At 43.4% G+C, this 27330-nt stretch overlaps 2 protein-coding genes across 8 annotated transcripts; one reads left to right on the top strand and one right to left on the bottom strand.

Annotated features, from left to right (window-relative positions):
• Positions 1 to 742: 742 nt before the first annotated feature.
• LOC142014436 (protein-L-isoaspartate(D-aspartate) O-methyltransferase-like) lies at positions 743 to 18316 on the bottom strand. Of its 5 annotated transcripts, none has more exons than XM_074996985.1 (9): positions 18178 to 18316; positions 10264 to 10409; positions 8841 to 8945; positions 5038 to 5069; positions 4422 to 4526; positions 3644 to 3764; positions 1840 to 1925; positions 1460 to 1629; positions 743 to 1127 (listed from the first exon to the last, which is right to left on the bottom strand). In XM_074996985.1, the coding sequence occupies exons 2-9, from the start codon at positions 10379 to 10381 to the stop codon at positions 1115 to 1117; spliced, it is 750 nt and encodes a 249-aa protein (XP_074853086.1). In that variant the 5' UTR covers positions 10382 to 10409; positions 18178 to 18316; the 3' UTR covers positions 743 to 1114. The 5 variants fall into 5 exon arrangements, with proteins under 5 accessions (XP_074853086.1, XP_074853085.1, XP_074853090.1 ...); XM_074996984.1 differs by lacking the exon at positions 18178 to 18316 and adding an exon at positions 17712 to 18082; XM_074996989.1 differs by lacking the exon at positions 18178 to 18316 and adding an exon at positions 11613 to 13392.
• A 103-nt stretch (positions 18317 to 18419) lies between these two features.
• CCDC32 (coiled-coil domain containing 32) lies at positions 18420 to 27051 on the top strand. 3 transcript variants are annotated; one of them, XM_074996991.1, is made up of 4 exons: positions 18420 to 18525; positions 19421 to 19676; positions 22915 to 23071; positions 24441 to 27051. In XM_074996991.1, exons 2-4 carry the CDS (start codon positions 19433 to 19435, stop codon positions 24577 to 24579), a joined length of 540 nt encoding a protein of 179 aa, XP_074853092.1. In that variant the 5' UTR covers positions 18420 to 18525; positions 19421 to 19432; the 3' UTR covers positions 24580 to 27051. The 3 variants fall into 3 exon arrangements, with proteins under 3 accessions (XP_074853092.1, XP_074853093.1, XP_074853091.1); XM_074996992.1 differs by lacking the exon at positions 18420 to 18525 and adding an exon at positions 19051 to 19103; XM_074996990.1 differs by lacking the exon at positions 18420 to 18525 and adding an exon at positions 19152 to 19257.
• The last annotated feature ends 279 nt before the right edge of the window (positions 27052 to 27330 follow it).

The raw sequence follows: 27330 nt of genomic DNA, 5'->3' as shown, positions 1-27330 counted from the left end.
ACAGCCAGACACCCTGAGACCTGCCAGGCTGCTGCCAGGCAGGGAAGCCTGCCTGAGGGTGCTGCTGAGGTAAGCATCAGCTAGCCCCTGCCTGCTTCCCCTTCTCCCCTGCCCCAACCTGAAATCCTCTCCTGCACCCCTACCCCAGCTCCCCACTTCTTTACCTAAAGTCTCTCTCAGACTCCCCACCCTCGTCTGCACCCTAGTCCCCTACCCCAAGCTCCCTTGTACACCCAACACACATGCCAGACCCCTCCTTGGAAAAGTACAGTCGTTGACCACTTAAAGTCAGGTGGTTGCACCTCCAGTTATAAATTACTGCCTATGCTAGTAGGCGCTGCCTTAGTTCAGCTTTATTAACTTGCTCACTACCTTTCAGGGCCCCATTTGAGGAGAAAATTCCTGCTCCTAGAACATGCACAATCCAGCTTCAGAAGGCATGTCACACCGAGGCTAGTCAGTATAATGTGAAACATGGAATTCTCTGTTTCATATTAAAGACATTTTTTGCTGTGTTGAAAAGTGCCTAATTTTAGGAAAGAGCCTGTATCTCAATTCTGAGCAAGCATCCACATGGCTGTTAACCCTAACTCCTGGCTTCAAACACTGGAATTGTGATGATAAATGTGGGTGACTCTCATCCCCTTTCCAGGGAGCTAAAGAGTATTTGATCTTCTGGAAGATTAAACAGACCAAATTAATACAGTAACTCTTCGCAAGCATTAAAATGAGCAAGTCTGAATATAATGCACTACTATTTAATCAAGTACAATTCACATGAATTCTCACATCTGTAACAGTATTATGCTCTGTCCCTTTTGTATTTACATAGGTATTGTATATGGAGCTGACCAAAGAACAACTGTGCTTATCTAGGATTTACTCAGAGTCCAAGATGATATCAGAAAGTGTCTCCACCACTTAGGAACTGGGTGTTGATTGGGCAGGAATATTATCTGCTCTTCCATACCAACTTCTTTAACAGCATAAAAAGGCCTTTGCGGTGCATCCAAATTAAAACAAACTGATGTATAAAGCAAAGCCATACACAGCTATAGCTGCTTCAGGAACAGTTCCTGAGCTTTCCAAGACTGTTTTCTTAAATGATCTTCAGTCAGACCTCATCCCTATGGGTAGAAAAAGAGGCAGGTGTGTTACTGCGGTGTATAATTCATAGTCTTATCCTTGGAAAAGAAATGCATGTGTACTACAATATATTTATGAAAACAAAGGTGAGACTGTGCTGGGAGCTAACATGCTCAGTTAATCTTTCATCTCTAAAATGCCAGGAGACAGAGAGAGACACAGACCCGCCCCCCCCCCCTACATCTTGCTCACTGTATCTGCATTCTGAGTGGATCTTTTGCTCAGTGGACTCTGGAAGGGTGAGCTGTCAACATCTTCCAGGGATAAGGGCAAATGTAACAAAGAGACATTAGAACCAGGGAAGCATTTTTACCGAGACCACTGCTTCTCCTTATCTGTCAGGGGAACATAAATCACACCCATCAGTCGTGTTTCCACAATTTGCCCATCACTGGTTTTGTCATACTGCATCAGAACCTGGTTTGCACCTTCAGGCCCAACTGGCAAGATCAACCGGCCACCTGGCTTCAACTGTTTCAGCAACTGGCAAAACAAGAGTAAATATCAGCAAGGACCAGAAATAATTTAAAACAAGGAAAGTTAGACAAAAAAACCAAAGCTGATTAGATGGTCTCAAGTCCACAAAAACAGGGTTGCCAGCTTCAGACAGACCAGAAAGGAAGCTCTTCCAGTTCTGTTATACCCAGAGGTGAGAGGAAACAAATGCAGACAAACATGTGCGTTCATACTTACCTCCTTTGGTACAGTGTCTGCTGCTGCTCCAACATGGATGGCATCATAAGGTGCTTCTTCAGCATATCCCAGTCTGCCATCCCCAACTGCAGAGAACGTGCAACAAAGAGAACCCTCTAGCTTATCTTTCACATGAAAGGTTCCTTGGGAAGGCTTTTGTATGTCAACTGTCTTGGCATTTGGGTTTCTAAAGAGAAGTCTACTGAGACAGGCTGCTACTATATAAAGTTAATTTTTAAAGATAGACTTTGGAAACAGACAATACCATCTGAGAAAGGAGGCACCATGGAAGGGCTAAACATGATAAAGTAGGTTAATGAAGAGTACACAGAACTCCACAGACTTGGATTTAATCTGATGGGTCACAACAGAAGTAGAGTTTGGTGGTTTCCAATGGAGATGTGGGCAAAATCCAGACCCAGTCATTTCATAGTATATCCCCAGTTAATTAACTGATTAAAATGGGGATGGTAGTGTGCATCTGAGGAGGTCCCTCCAGCTGGGCTGGAGCACCCCTGCCTGCAGCACAGGTGGGCTGGCCCACTGCAGATGAGGGCTGCTCTGGCTGTGCTGGAGTGCCCCCCTTTCTACTTTCAAGCCATGGTGGGCCCTGCAGTGGCTTAGCACTGAAATACAAGTGTTGCACACCAACGAGAAAGTTGTATTGACAGAACTGTTCAGAAACAAAATCAACGGAATGGTACCCACCTACATTATATATGGCTTTAGTTAATGCTGTTAGCTAATTTGCACTTACATGGGGATATTGAGTTTGTGACTATATGACCCCATATTTTTATGAGTATTTTGACTATGAACATGCATAACGCAAGTATGCTTTATGCAAAAACAGTTCAAGTAACTAATCCCCTTAACGTGTATATTCTCGTAGTGGTACTTGAGCGACTTAATGGCACAGTGCTAAAGGCAACAATCTGTAAATGCTCTAGCCACAGCTCACCCGCCAGTACTTTGAAGTTTAAAGCTTCAAAGTTGCCCTGGTCGGGGGGGGGGGGGGGGGGGGTGGGGTGGGTGGGAAGGAGGAGATGTGCTTAATGAAGTGTTGCCTATGGATGGCAGCACTTCATTAGTGAACTTCCAACACCCTAATTGCCATCCTTCCTTCGAAGGAAGGCGGTAGTGTAGACAAGCCGTTGGTGCATTTGGCTTAGCTGACATGCTATTTTAGATTAGAAACTTGTGGTTACAAGTGAAAAGACAGACAGATCAAAGTCCTATTTTTATACTTAATATAAAGGTGTGCACCTTCATAGAGAAGAGGGAAATTTATGAGCTCTGTGTAAAACTTGTATACAGAATAAGATTTATTTAGGGGTTTGATCCCTTTTGAAGGTCAAGCTCCTAGACACGGTCACACCCCTGGAGCTGAGCCCTCCCAGAGCAGTTTATCAACATCTGTGTTACTCTACCAAATGACTGCTACCCCAACTCTTTGCCTTTGCTGGGAAGAATCAGAGGTTCTGGCCCAGCAGGACAAGATGGTGGGGCACCCCAGATGACAGGCTCAGTGGTATGATCAGCACACCGGGTGGCAGCCCCCCAAGAGACTTCTCTGATCCAATCCATCACACGGTTATTCACCAGAATAACAGTTTAATAGTATCGTGACAAGCACCTGAATATTACTAAAGGGGGGAGGGGGGGAAAAAAAAAAAAAAAAAAAAAACCATGCCAACCACTGAGAGGCAGGTCTACAAAAAACAGTAAGTGCTAGGCACTGCCAGGCTACTGTACATTCATGTATGGTAATGAAGACAACAAGGCCATGGCCTACAGAGCTCACCAAGAAGTTTCAGACGGCCAGAAGTGAGCAAAGTTGGATCATCCTCTTTGACATTTCTAATGGATTCACGGACCAACTCTTCAATGTGTTCTATACCTACTGCCTTCCCTGTGGGGCCCACCTGAAAAGACAAATGCTTTGTTATGTGTACAGATACTGTGCATTTTACAGGGTGTTTTTCAGTTGCAGAGGAAGGGTTACAGAGAGCTTCCAGGGATTTCTCTCATAGGGGGAATATCTAAACAGGAGGTGCAAATTCTGTAGCAAGTTAGTTTTAATGACAACTAATCCTATTTATAGGTACCCAAAAGAAGACTAGCCCCACCTACAGGGATTCCTAATCCCCATTCATTAGGGAAGAGGGAGTAATTCTGCAAAAATCATTTGGGAAGAGGAGACGGAAGCCTTTGTCAGGATTTCTTCTTGAAACTGTAACTAGTTCCCTGGTAGGAGAATGCTGAGGGCATTGTTCTAGTAGTGCTCTAAGAATCTAACTTCTTTAACCATACTTTACAGAAAAATGACAAGTTCAGCAAAGCAAGTGAAAGTCAGAAAGTTACTTTCAGTATGTGGCACTTCATTCATAGTAGATTGTATGCCTGTTGGCACATACATTATCTGTTTATACTAAAACTGACTGGAACAATCACATTTATCTCTAGTCTCAAGTTGATCTGGGGAGAAAAACCGCAATGGGCTTACATTGTTAAGCAGCAGATTCCTTTTCTTCATATTTAAACTTCAAGCAATGAAGCAAATAACCTTGTAGTATGCTCACCATTCTGGCAAAGCAAGCTGTGAGGTAACCACTTCCTGATCCAACATCCAGGGCTTTTGCTCCTTCCTCTAGCTGATTCTTCAGTAACTCTAGAGCATGAGCATGCTGTGGGGATAAACAGGATGATAAGTTGAACATTTTCACACAAATTAATTTTCTCATGTCCCTCCCCCAGCTTTTTCCTGTCAGAATTGTGCTATGTTTAAAACAGAACTTTCCTTCCCAGGACTAATTTTACAAGATGTCCCAATGTTGAGTTCACAAATTGTTCTGATCACAGCACCTTTACAGTTGTTAGGAATATGGGTTTCCTTAGTGGGCTGTGTAGCAAGAAATACCTAGCTTATGTAAAAGAGGATCTCTTGACAAAAGAAGCTTCAGTTAGTCTCAAGACAATTAAAATTTAAAATAAACTCCACCCCCCCCCCCAAAGTTGACTGTCATTCTTTAAGACTCTTTATAAGCCTTTCATACATGGTTATACAGAACATTAGCAGCAAATGAGATCGGCTACAACGCAGTGCCCAATACATGTAAGACCTGTGTCCATTTGCTATTACATCTTTTAAATTTAAGCAAACCTCCAAGTATGAATAGAATGGAAAAATTGTCTTACCATGTGGGGTGCACTGATTGTAGCTTTATATCCTGAAAAGAAACCATTGCCCATTAAAAAAAATACAAGTGTTATGAAACTATGACTGTGTCTGATTAACTACTCTTGCCTCCTCTAAAAACATTTTATTTTTCTTTCAATATTGCAAGCCTTTTCTGTCCTCCCACCTGCCTGAGGCAATGAATTAACCTAAACTGCTTCCTCTAGGTAGTGTTAGTGACAGTAAAGAGCACTAGTTCAGCATCTGACTATTCCAGTCACCACCCAAATGCTCCCGTTTACACAAACTTTTCAGACTCATTCACAACCAAGACAGACCTTTTATTGGTTAGAACCCATTTTTCCAATCCATTCCAATCAAGGAGAGTGTGTCTGTACAGCCCATGTTATAGTAGAGCTATGGCAGCACTGACATGGGCAGCACAGTTCTGCGCTACTGTCAGGGGAGAGCTCTCCTGGTGATAAAAAGCCATCCTGGATGAGGGGTGGCAGCTTTACTGCCAAGAGAAAAAGCACTGTTTATACTGGTGCTTTTGAGCACTTAACTTTTGGCTCCCCCCCCTTTGGGGGGCGGGGGGGTTGTTTTTCACACCCCAAAGGGCTACAATTTTAACACAGAAAGTGACAGTGCAGATGGAGTTCTGAGCAGAGAACCGACCTGTTAAAAGAGTTTGTTCCACACCAAATAGCTTACGCAAAAAACAAAAAAAGGAGGCGACTAACAGTCATAAAAACAGCTAAGTACACTTAATACCACAAATTGTCTAGTTTGGTTGAAATATCAATGTGCAATATTGTTACTCTGTCTTGGGGGGGGGGGGGGGAAGTCACAAGAACAGGTTAAAGCAAAACAAAAGAGTGTGGGTGTAATTGTTTAGCAGCAATCATATGCAGCACTCCTAATATTTTCAGGTAAACTATTGCAGGATTCACAAGTGAGAATGTTACAAAAAATGGCTTCATCCCTCAAATACAGTTCTACAGCCTAACCTGAAAGTTGATTTCTTTCCTCCATTCAAAGCATGCCTTGATTTAAGTTTATAAATGCCACGGATATTGCAGAGTCAGGATTTTTCCCTCTTCTCTTATACCTGTCCTTTTTCCTTTAAATTCCATTTTCTGACTTTGCACTTGGGAAGAAAAGCCTATTTCAAGGAAGCTTTTGCTCTACTTAATACAATTCAGTTTCTGAGAGTGCCTAATATTTTCCTTAGGGCATAGTGAAATACTGTATTATTTCATCCATTGAGTTTGCACTGTTTGCATTTATCTCTTTGATTTTTTGAATCTAGAGAGGTTAAGATTCTCTTCTTTTCTGGCTCAAATGACTATTCTCAGAGGTACTGAGTATCCACAGCACAATCCCTACTGAAGTCAACTGCATGTGTGGGCGCGCTGCATTTTGCAGTTCACACCAATGGCTTTTTGAACTACCTGTTGTCTTTTCTAACCTTACATGTGTAGTAAGCACATGGTACATGCTACCATTTCTGCAGTTTGGTTTCACTGAAGCCTCTACTGTGTGTGACTACATGCAGCTGTGAAAGGCTCCAGTAGGTGAAGCAGTGAATTAAGGTTTTGACATGGGAGCTGCTAGAGTCTTTCATTGCTGTAAGGAAATGCTCCAGCAACAGCACTACAGTAGACCACCAACTCACACATAGGTTGGGTTCCTGCGCAACCATCCATAAGTCCAATTTTGTGTAAGTTGGGATGGGCCCTACTGCCTTCGGGTCCCCTGAGCCAGGGCTCTAAATAGGTGAGGGTTTGGTTCGGCAGCTGCACCAAAGATGGTAGTGGCTCCATGCCTGCTTGCAGCACTCACCCTGCTGCCAGACTCCCAGTTCCTTTCTGGGATCAGGAAGCCAACTGGCACTGCTGGCACCCGTGAGTGGTGGGGAGCTGGGAACCTGGTGGCAGCCAGGCCCTTGCACTCCAGCTCCCCTTCCACTCGCAGGAGCCAGGAAAGTGACAGGTGCTGGTGCACCTGGCTCCCGACTCTGCTGAGCAACAGGAGGCTGGAGCCAGGCTCAGCAGCGCTGGTCAGTTTCCTGGCTCCCAGAAGTGGAGGGGAGCTGGGAACCAGGTGCAGCTGCTTGGAGCCAGGAGCGCAAGGGCCTGGCTGCCATCTGGTTCCCAGCTCCCTGCCACTCATGGGAGCCAGGAAACTGACCATTGCAGCAGCACTGGCTCATTTCAACTCACGTTATTCCAAGAATCACGCAAGTCAAAATTGTCTAAGTTGGGATTCTTCTGTACTTGGGTATGTAGAAAGCTGGAAAGATATATCTCAAAGCGTTCATATTAGCATATTACAGTTTACTTGTTCATATCTAGCAGCCCTGGGACTGGATATTCAAATATTCTGGCTAGTAGAGAGATACACCTAGCAATGCAAAACACTTTAAAAAAAAAAAAAAAAAAAAAAAACAAAAACCAAAAACCCACACACCACACCACACTAGATATTAAACAAACAAAAATGTATGCATAGTACTTTATTTACCAACAGTATTATACACTGTAACTTACACTATAATTGTATTTTCACTATCTTGTACTCATTGTAAAGATAACTAAAATTTACTTATGGTTAAAATGCTGGTTATTTGAGAGCTCTGGATGATAGAATGCCAGATAGGGAAGAGGGTACTATTGCAGGCACAGCCTTACGGCGAGACAGTTACCTTAGGCCCACAAACTCTTTGGCTGGCCTGTATATTAGACACAACTTGCCTACGTCATGCCTCACTCTCTACACTGCTATTTATACCAATGCCAGTTGGACACGCAGCATTAGTATACCCTATGCTGCCCTAAATGTTTGACACAAAGTATGTCTACAAATAATGGCCTACTAATGATTCAGGCTACTTTTCATACCATTTGTTCTTTCTACATGTCACAATATTTGTTCTTCAACTACACTGGCCCCATGATCACAAGAGCATTCCCAGCCTTGAAAAAGGCTAGAGATTAAGACAAAAAAAAAAAAATCTTTTAATTGCCTATATATATATAAATCCCTGGTACACCCACATTTTGAATGCTGCATACAGATTTAGTCACCTCTTCTCAAAACGATATCTTGGCACTGGAAAAGGTTCAGACCAGGGCAACAAAAATGATAGGGGTTTGGAAGAGATTAAAATGACATTTCAACAGAAAAAAGAGGAGCCTAAAAGGCGATATGACACAGGTCGATAAAATCATGACATATGGAAAAAGTGAATAAGGGAAAGGTATTTACTTGTTCCCTTAAGAACCAGGGGTTCACCAAGTGACATTAATAGGCAGCAAGTTTAAAAAACCAAAGTTCTTCACACAAGAAAGCTTTTCTGGAACTCCTTGCCAGAGGATGTTGTGAAGACCAGTAGAGGCTGGAAATGGATGACCAAATAAGTATCAGTTGATGATTACCTGTTCCGTTCACTCCCTCTTGGGGGGGGGGGGGGGGGGGGGGGGGGGCGCGGGATCTGGCTTTGCCAGTTATCAGGGGACAGGATACCTGCCTAGATGGACCTTTGGTCTGACCCAGGATGGCCATTTGTATGTTCAAATGGTTTGTTTCTCTCAAAGAAGCCCATGAGAAACCCATTCTGATACTCTTCTTGGTGAGCCAGCAACAAGAACACATGGATTCTTTCCCATTTCTGACACTAATCCACAGCAAGATTTGTTAGCATAGTAAACCAAGACCTGCACACCTACCTGTGTCTTCCCCTCCTCCATTCAATTACTGAGGTTAGTGTAGCCATTACAGATGCCACAGAAGCACTGATAATCTGCTACACATTTCTTACCTATTGACTGAGGAGAATCCATGTACGGGAAATATTTGGTATAATGGGCTCTGTCTGTGGCCATTAGCACATCCAAGACTCGTTGAGATTTAATCACTCCATTTTCTACAAAAAGAAATTGAGAGGAAGACTTCAGCTATTTAGTACTGTACCATTCAGGTATGGAAGGAAGCATAGCCCTACTTCCTGTCCTTCCCAAAATATCCACTATTTATTTGCCTCCAGGTTTGTGGTTCAGATCTATCCTTCAAACAGCAGTTTGATGCCCTCCATCAAATAAATGGGTAATTTCAGGCCAGTTCCTAGCATGTAAGAGCCTGAATTACTAAGCACCACACTTGGCAATCTCAGCAAAAAGAAAAAAAAAAGAACTAAATGGATGGCGATTTAAACACACACAACCTCCATACAGATAGTACCACTAAATTTTACACAGTCTCATGTAGAATGACTATTACGTGCACCAACATGGAAGCAATGTGTGGTAGGGGTGGTGCAGAGGGGTTGGGAGTATAGAGGTGGTTCAGGACGGGAACAGAGGATTGGGCTGAGAGGGAGGGTGGGTGGGTGCATGGATAATGACCCTAGATGGGGGAGCAGGCCATGCACAGATCTAGCACAGAGATTTGGGGGGGCGGAAGGGTGATGGCGGCACTGGTGGGAATGAGGTGCCTCTCCCAAGCTGCAGCCCTATATGCCCTAACTTGTTCCCTGCCCTTTGGGCTGCACGCTTGTGCAGAACCTGAGAGCCAGGCACATCTGTGCAACTTAGAGGTAACTTAGACCCATACATGTCTTTTTCAGGTCATATTTAATGTACACCTTGGACAATGTGAAATTATGAAGTTAAGGAGAATGACTGCAGAGAAGTTCATTGTTCCATCTTTTCTAGCTTCCCTGCAGTAACTCTTACTGGGAGAATAGCTGTATGGCTCTAGAAACAGAGAGTATTCAAAAGTTGTTACAGGAACAACTCAAATTCTTATCCAAAATGGAGCAGGGATACCAATAATTATTTTAGTCCTAAGACAAAACATTAGAGATAACCACAGAGCGCCAATTGCAAAAGTCAGCAACATCAGGTTCGGTATCTGTTGCTGTCCATATAATCATACAGCTGGTGCTGTGCAATTAGTCAAATTGGAAACACATACAAGCGACTTTGGCATTAGCTAGAACATGATGCTAGGATCAGTAAGAGACTGTTTGGAACTAGAAACAGAACTGCTCCAGGCTGCGACATCCAGATTCAGAAATGAGTGAAGACAAAATTGCCAAAATTATTGCATGACATTTTAAAAAATGACGGCATACAATCCTAGTCTATTGTGAAAAGTCAAAACCTGTGACTGTTAAGATGCTGGTAAGTTTGCTCATCAACTTTAAACGTAAGCCCTGAAGGGGGGCTGCTAGTGGTACTCACTGTAAAGATTGTTAAGTAGCTCAGCATGTGTTTTCCCACTTGAAGTCCAGGCCATCGTTCTTGTGAACAAGAGTCCCATGAGCACAGTAAAAATAGCACACTGCAGCAAACGGCTCATATCTCAGAAATGCACAGGCCTTGTGTGCCTGTCATGAAAGAAGGAGTGGGGGAGGGGGAGAAAAGCATTTAAAACCAGCATGGATAACACCCAGCAGAATTTAAAAGCTTCCCCAATCACTAATGGCCAAGATTATGACCCTTTATACACATCCTATAGCCACTAAAAATTCTAACAACTTCTACATTTGTTAGAAGTTCTGGATTACCAACCCTGAATAATCGAGACCTATGAACAAGCAAACCATGGAGGGCTACAATGCAAAAAATTCCTTAAACTGCTCTTATACTTACAAACCATCACAGATCGTGCTATAACATGAACACTTATTCCCAGGAAATACAGAATTAAGTGCTCAAACATACATAACAGCTTTTTTGTAATCATTAATCTGGACTGGATTCTACCTAGGAGTCTAGATATAAAAGATTCTGTACTGAGCTACCAATTTTCTGCACTTCATGTTATGACCAACATGGAAGTGTTTTGAAGACTCGCTTATTCCAACAACAAAAAAGCAGTCCAGTAGCACTTAAGACTAACAAAATAATTTTTTGTTTAGTAATCATGGGATAGACCCACTTCTTCAGACTATAGCCATACCAGACTCATTCTGGTATGGCTATGGTCTGAAGAAGTGGGTCTATCCCATGATTACTACACAAAAAATTATTTTGTTAGTCTTGAAAGTGCTACTGGACTGCTTTTTTGTTTTGATAGTATCTAGACTAGCACAGCTATCTCTGTCACTTATTTCGACAACATGTGAATCCAGAGACCTCATTGTAAACCATAAAGTTCCTTTCAATTGTGTTTGTAATGTTGGTTAGTCTCAATCTGAATGTCTAGTAGTAGTAGGCATCCTTCAGTCCCCATAGACTATGGATCGCACCCTTTATAGGTTTCAATTGAGAACTTCATTTACAGCGTCTACTGTGCCTATGAAGACCCACACGAGAGCGACAGTCCTTGCTGCATCTCTTGCAGATGTGGTGGGTGTCTGGCAAGTCCTTAGTGTGCTTTCTGTGCGCTTGCTTCTCCTCTAGCTGTCTGATCCTCATCTCGCCCTTCTGAAGGCCCTTGTGTAACCCCTGCCTCCATCTGCTGCGGTCATCTGCTAGTTCTTCCCAGTTGTCCAGCTCGATGTCTACCTCTCTGAGGTCTCTCTTGCAGACATCTTTGTAGTGCAACTGGGGGCATCCGGGAGGTCTTTTGCCAGAGGCTAGCTCACCATACAGGATGTCTTTTGGAATCCTTCCATCATTCATCCTGTGGACATGGCCAAGCCAGAGGAGCCGATGCTGCCTGAGGAGGGTGTGCATGGTTGGGATTCCAGCTTGCTCAAGGACGGCAGTGTTGGTCACTCTGTCCTTCCATGATATTCCAAGGATGTGCCTGAGGCAGCACAAGTGGAAGACGTTCAGCCTCTTTTCCTGGCGGGCATACAGGGTCCAAAAATACAGATAAGACAATATACAGCTTCTGCATTTCTACATATTTTGCAGGAACAAAAAATTGCCCCTCAGAAGTCAACGAAGTGGGGAGGACTCAGTCATTTAAGGGTGTAGTTAACAGTGTCCCAATTACTGGGGAGTCATTAAGTTCAGCTCTCTTTTGAAGTGTGTAGTCACATTCTTGCATATACTTGGTCAGGTGTTTTACCATTAGAGTTAGCAGCACATAATTTATTAGTTGTAATCCTTTTAGTTTCTCCAAAAGGCATCATAGCCACAGGAGAATGAGCTGCAGTTCTATTATACACCAGATTGTTTTTTAGCTTCCAGCCAGGGATAGCAGTGCAGCTGTACTGTTTACAGATTCTGATATCATGCCAGTGATGCAGCAATGCTTCGATGTAGTGCAACAATATTACTGAACTTATCCTGGAGAGCTATTTTTGTTAGTGATGAGCAAGATGGAAAAAACCCAGACTGATGGTCAGTCTAGACTGGGTTTGCAGGACTAGGGGTTGAAAGAGACTCTTACCTGTAAGCTAAGGACATTTGATGCAGAAGTAGTCAAGAAATCCACAATGCTATCTCAGTAACCTTTCAGAGTGGAATTACTCCTTAAGTCTCCTATCACTCTGTGTAACAATATACAGTAATGTCACTGTGACAGTTTGTATCTCTATGCTATTTTTGTCCTAATTTGATTCATATCCAAGGTAAAATACATAAGTGGATTCAAAGCAAAGTTCATCCTCTCCAGCTGAGAGTCAGGATCTCTCAAAGTGTGCTACCTCAACAAGGCAAAGTATGGGGCGAGAGGGGAGAGAAAAGAGTTTGAAACACCAGCATGTGTAACACCCAGCAGAACTCAAAGCTTCCCCAATCACTAGTGACCAAGGCAAAGTATGCCTTGTGAGGTATAAAAATTCATAATTCACTCACCATTGTCCTGATAAAAATAAGGAACAAGTTAAAATTCTACTGTACAACACTGATACGTGTTCCATGTATAGAAAAGCAGCAAGAAACCAGTTCCTCAGAGACAAAAGGCAAACTAACTCCTCAGCCAGGTGTCAATGAAATCAACTGGATCGTCAACTGTTAAATGGTCATTCTTTGGCAGGAGAAAGAGTGAGAGAATTTTACACCTTGGCAAACAACTGGAGGTTCCCATCCATGCAATCTGTGTCTCTAGAGCTACAGCATATGGGTCTCAAAGAGGAGAAGAAAAAACTATATAAAATAATCCAAATGATCTCTTCCTTGATCTCTATTCATGACATTTTTCTTCAAATGTTGTCAAATGGATTACCTCTGGACTGGGAGGAAAGATCCTGGTGAATGAAGTAGAGCCAGTAATACTGACAAAACATGTAGTGAGAGACCTTTGCTTTGAATTCACTTGGTTACATTTTACTTTTTAGCAGCATCCAATTCTGACTTTTATGTTTTACTATTTAAAAATCTTCCTGCAGTTAAAACAAATTTTATTATCTAACCCAGTACTGTATGCTTGGATTTAAGTGTTTATGAATCTTCAGTTAGGGTAACAGGATATATGCATATCCTTTTCTATTTCTATGAAGACAGACTTCTAATCTATCATATCTTGAGAGTTTGTGCAAGTTAAGGGTTTGGTTGTGCTGGGGGGGGGGGGGGGAACAGAGGAAGGTGTGACCCTCCCCCACACGCAGATTTATTTCTTGCTGTTCCCTTTCCTCATCCATCAAGTGAGGGAAAAGTGCATAGTTTGTTGAATTCTTCACTCTGGCTAGGGAGAGCAGGGGACAGGCAAGCTGTGCACTTTGCTCTCACACCCCCTCAGAGACAGGAAGGGGAACAGCAACAGGATGGGTGTGAGGAGCAGCTCAGGGCAGGGGTGTCTGGTTAGAGGAGCAGGAGTCAAGGCAGTTGGTTGGGGTTGGGGCAGTGTTCCCTCTAGTTTTTTCCATCTCTTGGTGGAATAAGTTTTATAATGTGCATCAAGCATGAGTGGATATGAAACACTGTGGGTGGCTGTGGCCATTCTGCTAATCAGCTGGGTGGCAGCCAAACCTCTCCTGTACAGCTATCCAGCCACTCATCTTACAGGAAAGACTAGTTAGGGATGAGGAGGGGCTCAGAGTAGGGGGCTGAGTGGGGGCAGGGGCACACAAGTTCTGAAAAATTAAGCATGTACATTTTCCTATCGTTAAAAAAAACCACATTATTGATCTAAGGATATGAGCAAAACCAGGTAGATTCACTAATGAGCTTATCAAGGAAGGGGCTTGGGTAGTACCAAAAAACCACCACCCACATATTTCTGGGTGAAAAAAAATCTGCAATTGGGAATTTGCTGGAGATTCTGTGCAGCATAATTCAAGAGTAGATGGTCATAGAACTTGCATAACATAGCTGGAATACAAGTGTAGGTAGATCAGGAGTGGTTGCTTTTGCAGCAGAGCAGCATAAATTCCTCATTTGAACAGTCATGTCACCTCAGGATGGAGAGCAGGCCAGATTTTACACTAAGTCATAAAAAGCCTCACACCACACTAGGACAAGAAAAAGAACTAATTCAACCAAAGCTGCAGAGAACCTAGCAGAAAAGATACAAGATGGATAAACTGGAGTTTGGCCAGGGTACTGGAACTCAAACGTGTATTTTCACTGAAATACTTCCACAGAATTTGATTTCTCTCTTTCACATGCCACAACAGAAACTAAAAGCTGACTGATAGTCTAAGTGAATCTAATGCTATTGGTGATGGGGTAATGGAAACCCTGGAAGACGTTAAACTGGAATAAGTTGCCTAGGGAGGTTCTGGAATCTCCACCACTGAAAAATTTTCGGAACAGGTTGCATAAACACCTGTCAGTGATGCTCTAGAGCAGGGGTGGGCCCCTGGGGTGTGTGTGTGTGTGTGAGAGAAATTTAATAAGGGAGGGAGTGCAGCACTATCAGCTGCTGGGTCTCAGGCTCATTCATCTCATTAAAAATGTTGCAATGTATTATTTTTATGTCTGTATTCACATTAAATACACCAATTAATGTTTTTGCATTCTACATACTTGTTTTCTTACAAATACCAAAAGGGTTTTTTTTCATATGAACATGACCAAAAATTCCACCTGTTTGAACTACATTGGGGGGGGGGGGGGGGGCTACTAATTGGAGGGATGACATGTGGGGCCTGATGTACAAAGTTTGCTCACCCCAGTCTAGATGGTGATTGGGTCTGCCATGAGTGGAGGGGACGGGACTAGATGACCTCTTGAGGTCCCTTTCAGCCCTAGGATTCTAATTGGGGTGGAGGAAGAGGAGAGACAACTAAAACATGACATTCTACTTTAGTCTTACCCAGAATTCTGAGAAAAAGCAAGTGGGATCCTATCTCCCCTCATGTGCACCCCTCACCCCCCAAAAAAGCCACTGGACAGGATCCTGTTAAAACTGAAAGCTGGAATAGTCTTGAGTTACTAAAAAAATTTCCAGGTCCACTACCCATTCTTTGGGATATTTAAGCTGGTCTTTGGGTGGGCAATACGCCTTCACGGAGAGCTTCACCTGAAAGAGAGAAACTGAGGAATTCCCTTCACATGTTCTCAAGAGAGAACATTACTCTCTCAAGATTCTACCACGATTGACAGATGGATGACCCAGAACTCCCAGCTCATAGACTTAGGTAGAGGATATTTTGTCCATCTATACCACTTCATCCAAGGACATCTTTAGGGGTCAAGCTTCCTCACAGAACAAAGCCTTCAAAGGCTGTTCCCACCTCCCCAGCAAGAGCAGGCTCACACAAGTTATGAGTTTTTAAAGAAAATCTAAACCTAGCTCTAGGTTTTACAGGATTTATCACTGGCAAGTAAAAGGAAATAGTTACTTTTTTGGCCTATTATATCTGGCTAAGTCTACTGCCTCGAACTTATTATATTGAAAGAATATTGATACCTGAACAGGATTTCTGCAGATTAATAATCTTTAATTATTGCTTTGGTCATACAAATTTAACTGGTTCTACAAAAATTGGACAAAGGGCTTTCAACCAAAAATCATGATAATTTTTCCAATTGTGAGAAAACTACACAAAGCAACGAGAGCTGAATATTGTGATTATTTTCATTATTATTGAAGCATTAAAATACAGTTATCTGTAGTACAGAACAGTGCAGAGATGGGATAAATGGGATGTTGCTTAACATTACAAGCGTGAAGTGTATTGTTTTCAGGTTTAAAACTTTACTTGCAATATGTATATCTCCATATTTAATGAGCATTAACTAGGATTTCCTCTCCTCTGCCCCACTAGTTTTATAAGATGTTTAAAAAAAATCTGATGGGAGAAGGCTGAAGGAAGTCCCACTGTGACAAGTGCAGCAGAGTTAAGGATTCACTCCTTGCACATTATATTTGAAGAAGTCAATAGGAATCCCACTGCTGAATCAGAATAAGATCAGACCACTGACTGCATGTGGCTATCGGCAATCACCAAAACTGGTTTCTTCAATGCAAGGTCCCTGAAGACACTGTTTCTTAAACTCTATTCCACACACACTGGTATCTGTGAACAACTCGTGGGTGTGCCATGAGCATCTCACACTGATATCAAACATGGATGGTATATATTTTCTGTTATTGAAACCAGATACAATGGTACATCTTCACTGCTATGATACCTGGTTAGATTACTTCATTTTGTTTCTGCTCTACATGTTGCTGTTTAGGATTTTTTGAACTGACAATTTTAAGAACATTTTCATAGGTGTTCCACATAAAAAAATATTGTTGTTTGGCATTCCACCATCTGGAGGAGTTTCAGAAAGACTGCCTTATTGCACCCAGTCAATTGTGCAATGTTGTAGATTGGGGCGGAGGAGAAATACCATCTCTTCCCCCAGCAAGCAATTAATGTGCAGATTACAAGCCATTTCATTATCTCACTTATTTTGGGCTTCCATAACTAGAGATTACATTGCAGATTTGAGAATTAACAGATTGATAACTCTCCTCCAAAGAGAAAGCTGTAAGGAAAGATTGCAGGTGTGTCAAACTATTCCACATTCAAGTGATTAAAAACCTTTTCATGCTTCTTTACAGAATTTAACAAGCACACTTGAATACTAATCAAAAGCTGGTTAGTTTCAAATGGTGCACCTGGAAAACACATGATAACTAACAAAGCAACATCAGGGATCCAAGACATTACCCAACACACAATTCACCGACAAGAAAGTTGCTGATTATTAGCTACAGCATTTTCCACCTCAGTAAAGGCTGCTTAATTACATAATTAGTTTATACCCATAAGAAACAGGGCATGATCATCTTCAAGTTATGATAGTAAAACTGCACAATTATGGGCACCAGAGTTGAAAACTGATTCCTCTACCGCATATCAGACCTCACTTGGAATCAAAAGTACAGTCAGGCAATACAAAAAAAGAGACAAAAGAAAAAAAAACAACCCTCCCCCAAATACTACACAGCATCATGTTAACCAGCACCGCAGAAGAGAGGAAAAGCAGGCCTGTATTTCGATTCTATGAAATAAAGCATCGAAGCTGTATTCAGTCAACGTTCGCTCCTAACCTCAACAAACCACACGTTTGGTTCAATGAAGAACATTTCAGCTGCTAAAAGAAACGAAGTCCTGTGGCACCTTATAGGCTCACGGCTATTTTGGAGCATAAGCTTTCGTGGGCTTGCCCACGAAAGCTTATGCTCCAAAATAGCCGTGAGCCTATAAGGTGCCACAGGACTTCTTGCTCGATTTTGCAGACACAGACTAACACAGCTGCTCCCCCGATACATTTCGGCTGCTGTGAACCGCGCCCATTGCGGAGCGGTTCGCAGTACGAGTTCGCTCCAGCGGGCGCTCTCCAAAGCTCACTAGGTCAGTTCCCAAAGGCGCTGGAAACGCTGCTCTCCGCTGGGTGCAGGCACCTGGCCGGTCAGGCGGCTGGAGAGGTCGGCCCCAGTGGTTAGGACGGGCCGCCCAGCGCGGGGCTGCGCGTCACCCGGGCAGGAAAACAACACGCGGGTCTCTAACCGGCACAGGGAGCGCGCCGGGCCCCCGAGGGCCTCTCCCCTGGCCTTACATGGGCGGGACGGGCTGGTGCGCCGCGGCCGCCCGTGACGCCTCTGACTGAAGTGCCAGCGAGCTGACGTCAGAGGCGAACAAAACAAAGCCCGCTCCGGCGCGGGAGCCGCTGAGAGGGAGACTAAGGGCTCGGCGAGGCCGTAGCTCAGGTCCGCCCATAGGAGCGGGGCCCGGGGACCTCGGGGGGAGTGAGGAAAACAGATAACACCACACCCTTCGCCGGACCCGGCGGAAGCGGGTGGGAAAGCAGACTCACCTGCGCAGGCGCACTAAGCGTCCTTTCGAGCCCTCATACCGTAGGCAGACCCTCTTTCGCGGGCGCACGCATTAAATATGTGACAATGAGGGGCCTTCTGGGCGCGCCCTTCCGTTGCTATAAGGAGAGGATAATTTCCGCCCGGCTTCAAGATGGCGTCCTTCCAAGCACGGTGTTATTGTCCTGTCCCCTCTCGGCGGGCGACATAATTGGCACTTCGCTGTAGCCAATGGCTGGCGAAGCAGCGCTGTCCTTTTTCTGATTTGTCAGGCTACATGTCGGTTAAATCTCAGTACGTCCCGATTCGTCCTATCCTGGGGGAGGAGGGACCGGCAGTAAGGAACCCAGGTAGGCTTATGGACTCTGTGGGTACTGGGGCGTCGCTGCAGCCTCTGTGCCGGAGCAGGGGTGGGGGGCTGTCAGCGCCCCTCTGGCATCAGCTGGGGAAGGGTCTGGGGTGTGCTTTGGATGCAGAAGCGGTACCATCTCTTTCAGGGCTGAAGGGTCTCCGTGGTGTGGCCATGGTGCAGCCACCATCCCGGGGACTTGAGCTGCTGAGAGCTGGTGTCTTTATTTTCGTGTCTGGCTTGTGCCCCCTGAGACAAGGAATGTGCCTGGCAGGGGTGATGGGCAGCCCCCACTTACTTAGCAGCCCTAGCCTCTCTCTGAATGGGGATGTGCATGAACTGGGACGTAGACCTCATCCACTTACCTTTTTTTTTGGATTTACATAACTTGAGCAAAAAGATTTTTGGAGTCCTGTCTTTTTTCACCTGTGAATAGGCACTGTCAAACCTGAGTCTTAGTTCACACAATTGCTGCATTATGAAGTAGTGTTTGGCCTGAAAATGTCTGTCTTAGTTTAATGGCCTGCAAGTCACTGGATGGCCCCATCACAATCAGGGTGACTCATTACGAAAAACAGGGTAAACCTACATTTTTTTTTTTAAATTGACTGAGGTGTAAACTTTGTTGAATCCTTCTGTTATGACTCATACTGTAAAACATAATCCCAACATACAAATGCAAGCTATTCCATGGGCCAGCAACCTTCCACACACACACCTGCAGCTCAGCAAGGTAATCCACTGGAATGTGAGAAACTAGACTTTGACATTCTCTGAAATGAGCTTTTAAATAGTCTGGAAGTTTTCCCTTTAGACTTAGTTGTGGGGAAAGAATCGTATGTGAATGTAAACATTATTTTACAGTTGATGCTTACAAATTATGTGTTTTTTTTCAGGACGTCTTCATAATGAAAATGATTGAGAGTGTTGACTCCATAGTTACTAAGTCAAGCCAGGACCTCTGGGCTGAAATCTGTTCATGTCTGCCATATCCAGACCAGAAAGAAGACTCTTGTGATGCTTTTGCAGATTCCTTCACAGATTTTTACATCTGTGGAGAAAGGCAGGATGAAGAACCCAATGGTTCATTCCAAGCAAATCCGAAGCCCTGGGCCCCTCTGCAAGATTCAGAAATATATTTAGCATCGCTAGGTAAGTGTATGGTAAAATACAAATTTCTGAAAGAAAGTCGTGAGAAAGGTGATGGCTTCTGTATCTCCGTTAATGTCATTGTGGCTTAGAGAAAGATAACAAGAAGTCCTATGGCACCTTATAGACTAACAGATATTTTGGAGCAGAAGCTTTTGTGGGCAAAGACAAAAGCTTTTTTGGGCTTCGTCAGGTGACTTCTTGTTGTTTTTGAAGACACAGACTAACACGGCTACCTCTCTCATACAGAGAAAGATACTTATCCCTCTGAATTAAAAGGCTGTAGACCAGTGAGGGGCAACCTAGACTGCTGAGTGGGCCACAAGATTGTTGCTACCAGGCTTGTCTCCTAGGATAGGGTACTTTTACTAACTGCACTTGCATACTTAAATTTATGGGATGTGCGGATTGAACTAAATCAGTGTTTTGATTGGATGCAGAGGGAGTGCATGGCTCTTATAATGTTGTGGGTAATCAGCGTGTACCTCACCTCACATGCATGTCACTTTTTTAATATTAGTAGGAAAAAAACTGTGCCGAAGAAAACCAGCAGAATCTGGCAACCCTGTGCATGGGTAACAGTAAACAAAATGACTCGTGGGTGACACAGAGAACCTTAAAGTGCCCCATGGAGCCCTTGGGCTGCAGTTTGCCCACCACTGCTATAAACTCAAGTACCACATGAGGGTTTGACTTGTAGCCAGTGTTGATAGTACACAGACATTCTGGTAATCAGAGGCTGTACAATATTAGATTGATTGGGCTTCAGCAGGGCTGTTAAAACTGAGGTCCTTTCCACACATATCTGGGTATTTTAATAGGTGAATTAAAGATTCCACACCTTTCAATAATAATTCAGAGTTAACCACTGTTCTTCCTTTAAAGAAAATGGCTTCCACTGCATTGAGCTATGAATGAGGAATATGTTCTCAATTCATAATGACTCCCATGCCTGCATTAACAGTATCTGACTTGTTGCCTTATGACATCTTTTGAGACACTTCTGATCATTCTGTCCAATGTGCTGTGTGTCTCGGGACAGATGCGAAGTTTACTACTGATCTGTGACTATTGGTCTAGGTGGAATAATGGGGGACTCAAAACAAATGCCAGCAAATACTTTCCTACCTGCGCACTGCAGAGACCAATAAAGAGTCACTCGCAGTAATTGCGCAGATCTTCATAATGTGACCATCCTTCTTTCTTGCACACGCTGCATCCTGACCTCCGTTCTTCTCTTGTGCTTTGATTAGTTGTTAAATAATTAATGTTGACGTTTACATTGTTATGAATAGACTTCAGAGTCAGCACCCTGTTGCAACTAATAGGAGAAGTTTGTGCCTCATGGGTATTGTTGAAGCCTGTGTGTGGAGCTGGTGGGCCTACCAACGGTAGTTGGGGTGGGGTGGGAACAACAATGGGCGCAGTTGCCTCTGAGCCCAGCATTTCAAAGGGGCTCAGAGGTGCTGCCACTGCCAAAGTAGCATTGGCGGTGGCCAGAGCTCCAGGCCCCTTTAAAGTACTGTGAATCATTGTGCTGTGGCTCTGTGTGCAGCTCTGAGGGAGCATGGAGGAGCTTCAGGGCTGATCTCCCTAGGCCCTGCCTCTTCTGCCCTTGTCCCCACCCCTTCCAGGGACCGGGAGGTGGAGCTCCCTCCCATCTTAAGAACATAAGAACGGCCATACTGGCTCAGACCAAAGGTCCATCCAGCCCAGCATCCCATCTGCCGACGGTGGCCAATGCCAGGTGCCCCAGAGAAGGAGAACAGAAGACAATGATCAAGTGATTTATCTCCTGCCATCCATCTCCTGCCCTTGTTCTGAAGGCTAGGGCACCATACTTTATCCCTGGCTAATAGCCATTTATGGACCTAACCTGCAAAAATTTATCAAGCTCTTTTTTAAACCCTAATAGAGTCCTGGCCTTCACAGCCTCCTTGGGCAAGGAGTTCCACAGGTTGACTGTGCGCTGTGTGAAGAAAAATTTCCTTTTATTAGTTTTGAACCTACTACCCATCAATTTCATTTGGTGTCCCCTAGTTCTTGTATTATGGGAAAAGGTAAATAATTTTTCTATATTCACTTTCTCCACACCATTCATGATTTTATATACCTCTATCATATCGCCCCTCAATCGCCTCTTTTCCAAACTGAAAAGTCCCAGTCTCTCTAGCCTCTCCCCATATGGGACCCGTTCCAAGCCCCTAATCATCTTAGTCGCCCTTTTCTGAACCTTTTCTAATGCCAATATATCTTTTTTGAGGTGAGGAGACCACATCTGCACGCAGTACTCGAGATGTGGGCGTACCATAGTTTTATATAGGGGAAGTATGATATCTTTCGTCTTATTATCGATCCCTTTTTTAATAATTCCTAACATCCTATTTGCCTTACTAACTGCCGCTGCACACTGCGTGGATGTCTTCAGAGAACTATCCACTATAACTCCAAGATCCCTTTCCTGATCTGTCGTAGCTAAATTTGACCCCATCATGTAGTATGTGTAATTTGGGTTATTTTTTCCAACATGCATTACCTTACACTTACCCACATTAAATTTCATTTGCCATTTTGCTGCCCAATCACTCAGTTTGCTGAGATCTTTTTGTAGTTCTTCACAATCTGTTTTGGTTTTGACTGTCCTGAACAACTTGGTGTCATCTGCAAACTTTGCCACCTCACTGCTTACCTCATTTTCTAGATCATTGATGAACAAGTTGAACAGGATCGGTCCCAGGACTGACCCCTGGGGAACACCACTAGTTACCCCAGTTACTAGTTATCTTGCCCAAGGCCCGCCTCAACTGTTGGTATCACTGGGAGCTGGGCAGACATCATTGCAAGGTTTCAAAATCCTTGCAACCATAAAGGCTAGAGATTTATCTTCTTGTATTCTGACATGTTAGAGTCTGGAACACAAGCTGACAACCTCCAAAAATACTGGCCTGTTGTGCCACCACAAAAGCTAGCCCAGTTTGACTCCTTTCTATGGCACCATTCTCTGTCAAAACTACAGGGAGCACAAGTTAATACGTGAGCCAAATAATGAAGAATTCCACTATAATAGATTTTTAAAAACGAAACATTGTTTTAAGCATCATGCACTTATCCAGATATCAAATGGTTAATGTTTAATACCCTTTACTCATGTAAAATTAATCTAACTCTTTGGATTTAAGCTCTCTTTCCATAACCACCTGTTTTTCTTTTCCTTCAGTAAAATATTTTTTCCTTCCCCCAGAGAGAAGACTGATGAGAATCAAAGGTTTGTCTCAGGATGTGACCTCCAAGGATATGCTCCATACTCTGGCCCAAGCTAAGAAAGAATGCTGGGATAGGTTCCTGCAGGAGAAGTTTGAATCTGAATTTTATGTGGAGGGACATGAATCTGAAGAGAGGTAACAAGCATGGTGAAGAAAGGGCCAGTGAAACTGATTCAGGGGTTACTATTAGCAAATAGAGCAGAGCTTTCTTTTTAAAGAGTGAAATAAGACCTTTGTAGAGTTCTAGTGAGGTGTGTGTGGAAATTACAGCCTTACAGTAATATTGATACTTATTTTGCATCTTCTGAGCATTTGTCTGAGGTTGTCACAGTATTTCAATGAGACAGGAAAGTAGCCATATCTCCACCTTATACATAGGATAACTGTGACAAAGAGATTAAGGCCTGAATTTTCAAAAGTTGATTAATAATAGGTGTCTTGGTTTTGGGATGTCCAACTTGAGACACACTGGCTGTGTCTACACTACAAAAATAACTTCAAAGTTGCTTACTTCGAAGTACAACTTTGAAGTAAGGAACTTCAAAGTTGAGCTTCTACACACACCCTACTTCAAAGAAGGGCACTAGTCCATTCCTGGGAATGGAGTAAGGACTTTAAAGTTGGGCTCCCTACTTAGAAATTAACTCCAAAGTAAGGCAAAATGCGTGTGGATTCTCTGCTGGCTACTTCAAAGTAGTGCCTAATGTCAAAGTTAGTTCCTAGTGTCGACCCACCCACTGGGTCTGCATTTCTTAGGTGCTATGGCACCAGTTGCTTTCTCTGGCGTGGTGGGTGCTTACGCCTTTTGAAAGTATGGCTGAAAATATCTTAGTTGGAAAAGGTAAAAGTTTAGGTCTCAGCCTACAGCAAGATGCTTCATGCGGGCCTTCTCCTGCATCCGTGTAGAGCCCCACTGAAATCCACAGTGCTCTAGCAAGTATATACCTGTGAGGAGCTCATTGCAAAGTCAGGTCCAGGGCAGGAGTTGGTGTCAGAATTCAGATTAGAACTCTTGAGTTCCTGGCTCCTGTTTCTATGCGTAGCCTAGAGTGCTCTTGTAAGCCCTGTCCCTTGAAGATAAAATTTGATATAAGCGCTAAGTATTAGCATTTTCATTAGGTGTGTCAGTAAAGGAAATGGAAATTGTTCTGGTTGAGCTGCATGTTTTCGTCCACAGCATAACTGTCCTAGTTCAGTCTCATGAAAGAGGCTATTTCCTGTAATTTGAACTGCAGTCCTTTAGAGACAGTGTCCTGACTTGTGGCCTTTACTATTAGATAGGTCATGGGGGGGATGGCAGGACCCCAGTGTTCAGCTTCTTGGGCACAGTGGATTCCTGTTTCTTCACTGGCAGAAAGATCAGTCCCTGTTCTGCCTGTAACCACAGGAGAGCCCATAAAACAGAAGAAAGGCTCCTGGCGGGTTAACACTAATGCATTTTGTAATTCACTACTGGCTTTTACTGCTACCTTATATTTAACTTTTCACATCTGCTTTCCCTCAGCACCCTGGAACATTTAAAGCGGTGGCTGCAGCCTGATAAAGTGGCAATCAGCACTGAAGAGGTACAATACCTGATTCCTCCAGAGTCCCATACAGAGAAGCAAGAAACTGGAGAAGAGTCTCCAGCAGCAGAACAATGAAACACATTCCGACTACGTGAAGCAGCTGCCCAAGGACTGATAGAGCTGCATTCAGTGCCAGTGATAAAAGGGGAGGGCGAGGAAATTGCCAGTTTTTGGTCAGTGAGGGGAAGAGCCATGGACATAGAGAGGATACATTTTTTGTTGTCGACTGGATTGAAGAATTTTGTAACTCCATACATGCTGGACTTAAATCTTGTTTTTATCTGCTGAGTTTCCCATCTTGTAGCAAACCAGTCATTCCAACTTTAAAGAAAGTTATTTTTAAGTCACTGAGATGATTACTGAAAAAAATAAGCTGTTCAGAAAAAGTGACGTCTTAAAATAGAGCACTCAGAAAAGACAATCGCTTTTCCTCCTGTCTTGTACCCTCTTTTTGTGGTTATACCTTTCCTATTGCTGGCTTCATGGACTTTACTTGTTGATCTTTTGCAACAATTCCATTGTAAAGTTATCTGTAAAACTCCTCAGTTTGTGCTTTAGTTTGCCCTACATTGTATGCTGGAGAGACAAGAAACATTTGTACTGTTTGGATTTTGCCCAAACTGAAGAGGATCCTGCTTTCTGGTGATAACTACCAAAGCCTGTTTAGCCCTTTTCTCTATATAATGTACTACCCTGGAATACCCTTATTGGATCTCCAGACACGTGTATGAAAAGAGGGTTTTCTCCCTTTTTAATTTGTTTGTCCCCCAATAGGGGGGCCAATTTAGATTTTCCGTATAAATTCTAGTTTCTAAGTCAGAGGAAGTGACAATTGATCAATGCATTATTTTCATCTTAAATATTCCTTGTGAGTCTGACATTAACAGGGTGACCATATCTCCCTGTCCCAAATAGGGGACAGGGAGATAAGGGGGGAGGGACAGCTCCTCCCAGCTCCATCAAGCTCTGGGGAGTTGAGAAGGAGGTGGTAGCCACTGGCCCTCCCCAGGAGCCCTGGGGAAGCTGCAGGCTGCGGCACTCCCTACGAGCCCCAGGGATTTGGGAGGGATGTGGCAGCGGCCCATGCTCCCCCGCTTCCCTGAGGATCAGGGAAGTGACTCCTGCTAGCAGCGACACCTGCATAGCTGCTGGTGGAAAATGTTGGAGGGGGGAGGACCCAAATATGGGATAATTAGTCCCTTTTAAAAAAATAAGTTGGCGTCCCACATATATAACCGTCCCGCCCAATATGTGATGGATGGTCACCTTAGACATTAAGCCTGTTTCTGTATATACTTGATCCTTTTTATCATTATTCAGAGTCTGTAATCCTGACCTTAGTATGCAACTGACTGTTCTAATTATTGTATAGCTGCAGTTTCTTCTCTGCCAGCAACCGCATAGGGCTATACAGAGCAATGGCTTACATCTTCTGCAGGGGAAAGATCTTAAAACTGCAGTGATTAGTTCTAGTACTTTACAGATGTTTGGTAGCTAATGTGGATCTGTGAAAATGCATTTGGAAAAACTGCTGCTTGAAATACTTACCACTGCATCCATGTCTCTGTAATTTGAATGGTGCTATTGTCTCTTTGGAAAACGGCTGTTGTTTTACTGTTCCTTCTGAGCAGGAAGTGCAGTAGGATGACTTGGAACTCTTCTAAATGGGGAAATTTACTTGCATTATATCACTATATTTATATCAGTAAAAGTTCCAACATGAACATTTTTATTCCAGAATAAGTGCCCCCGTGGGAATTTATACCAATTTAAATTATTCCAGTATAGCGCTCTCAGTAAATTTCCCTGTGTAGGCATGAAAAATACAGCACATTTATTTGAGCAGAGAGAGCTGGGCTTTTTTTATTGGGCAGAATTTTCAGTATTAGAGCCAAGTGAAAACCCAGACTTAGTTTTGCACTAAAGAAAACCCTATTTATTTGAAATAATCACAGACAAGCAGCAAAAAGACTGTATTGTACAATGCTTCTTCCTAAATCTCAGTTCCATATAGTAACTCCGTTGGCTGTATACATTATCCTGATTGAAAATGAAGCAGGTATAGCTCCAGTCATACATGGAGACTTTTCTTTTTCTACTCAAGCACTTGGACTGTCAATGTCTCCTGGGGCAGACCATCCTGAAACCCTGTGGCCAAACGTCTCTTAAAATTTCTTGCTGCAGGATATTGACTATATAGGCCTTCCTACAGCATCACAAGTCTCCTCAGATATTAGTTGGAGTGGTACATATGATTCTCCCCTGTACTTTATATCCTTCTCTCTAAAGAGTCACATGTCCTTCAAATTGTCCTGTTGGCATTTCATAACTTTGGGTTTTTCAGCTTCGTGTATTTGGAAGGGATTATAGGGAGAGACTGAAGGCCCACTGACATTGAACTTTTCATCAATCATTTACCTGAGCTCTTTTTGTTGTGCTGTCTTAAGAGGTCAGTTGCCGTAGGTTTGTTAGTACCAACCAAGATCACCATATATTTGTTTTCTGTATGGTCTGATCATTGACCATAACAGTGCTCTAAGTCCGTGAATAAACATCCAAAGTACACAGTTGTGTCAGTGTCCAAATGCAAGTTCGGCACTCCCACTCCGTAACTTTCCATACCACCTGTCTGATGCTAAAGGAAGCCAGCTCCCAGAAACCCCTAGCAAATTCAGACTTACTAAGCTTTACCAGACTCAGGTCAATCACATGTAATTCACAATAATTCAGCACCATTTCAGCAGTCCCCACTTGATATGCAAGTACCAAAGGTGATTGTGGTCTCTCAACTGGTCTGGCCTATAAATTAGTGAGCCATGTCTCCTT

This window comes from Carettochelys insculpta, chromosome 6 (assembly GCF_033958435.1).
Source record: "Carettochelys insculpta isolate YL-2023 chromosome 6, ASM3395843v1, whole genome shotgun sequence".
Lineage (NCBI taxonomy): Eukaryota > Metazoa > Chordata > Testudines > Carettochelyidae > Carettochelys > Carettochelys insculpta.
The sequence above is the reverse complement of the archived record's forward strand: the minus strand, read 5'-3'. Positions and strand labels throughout refer to the sequence as shown.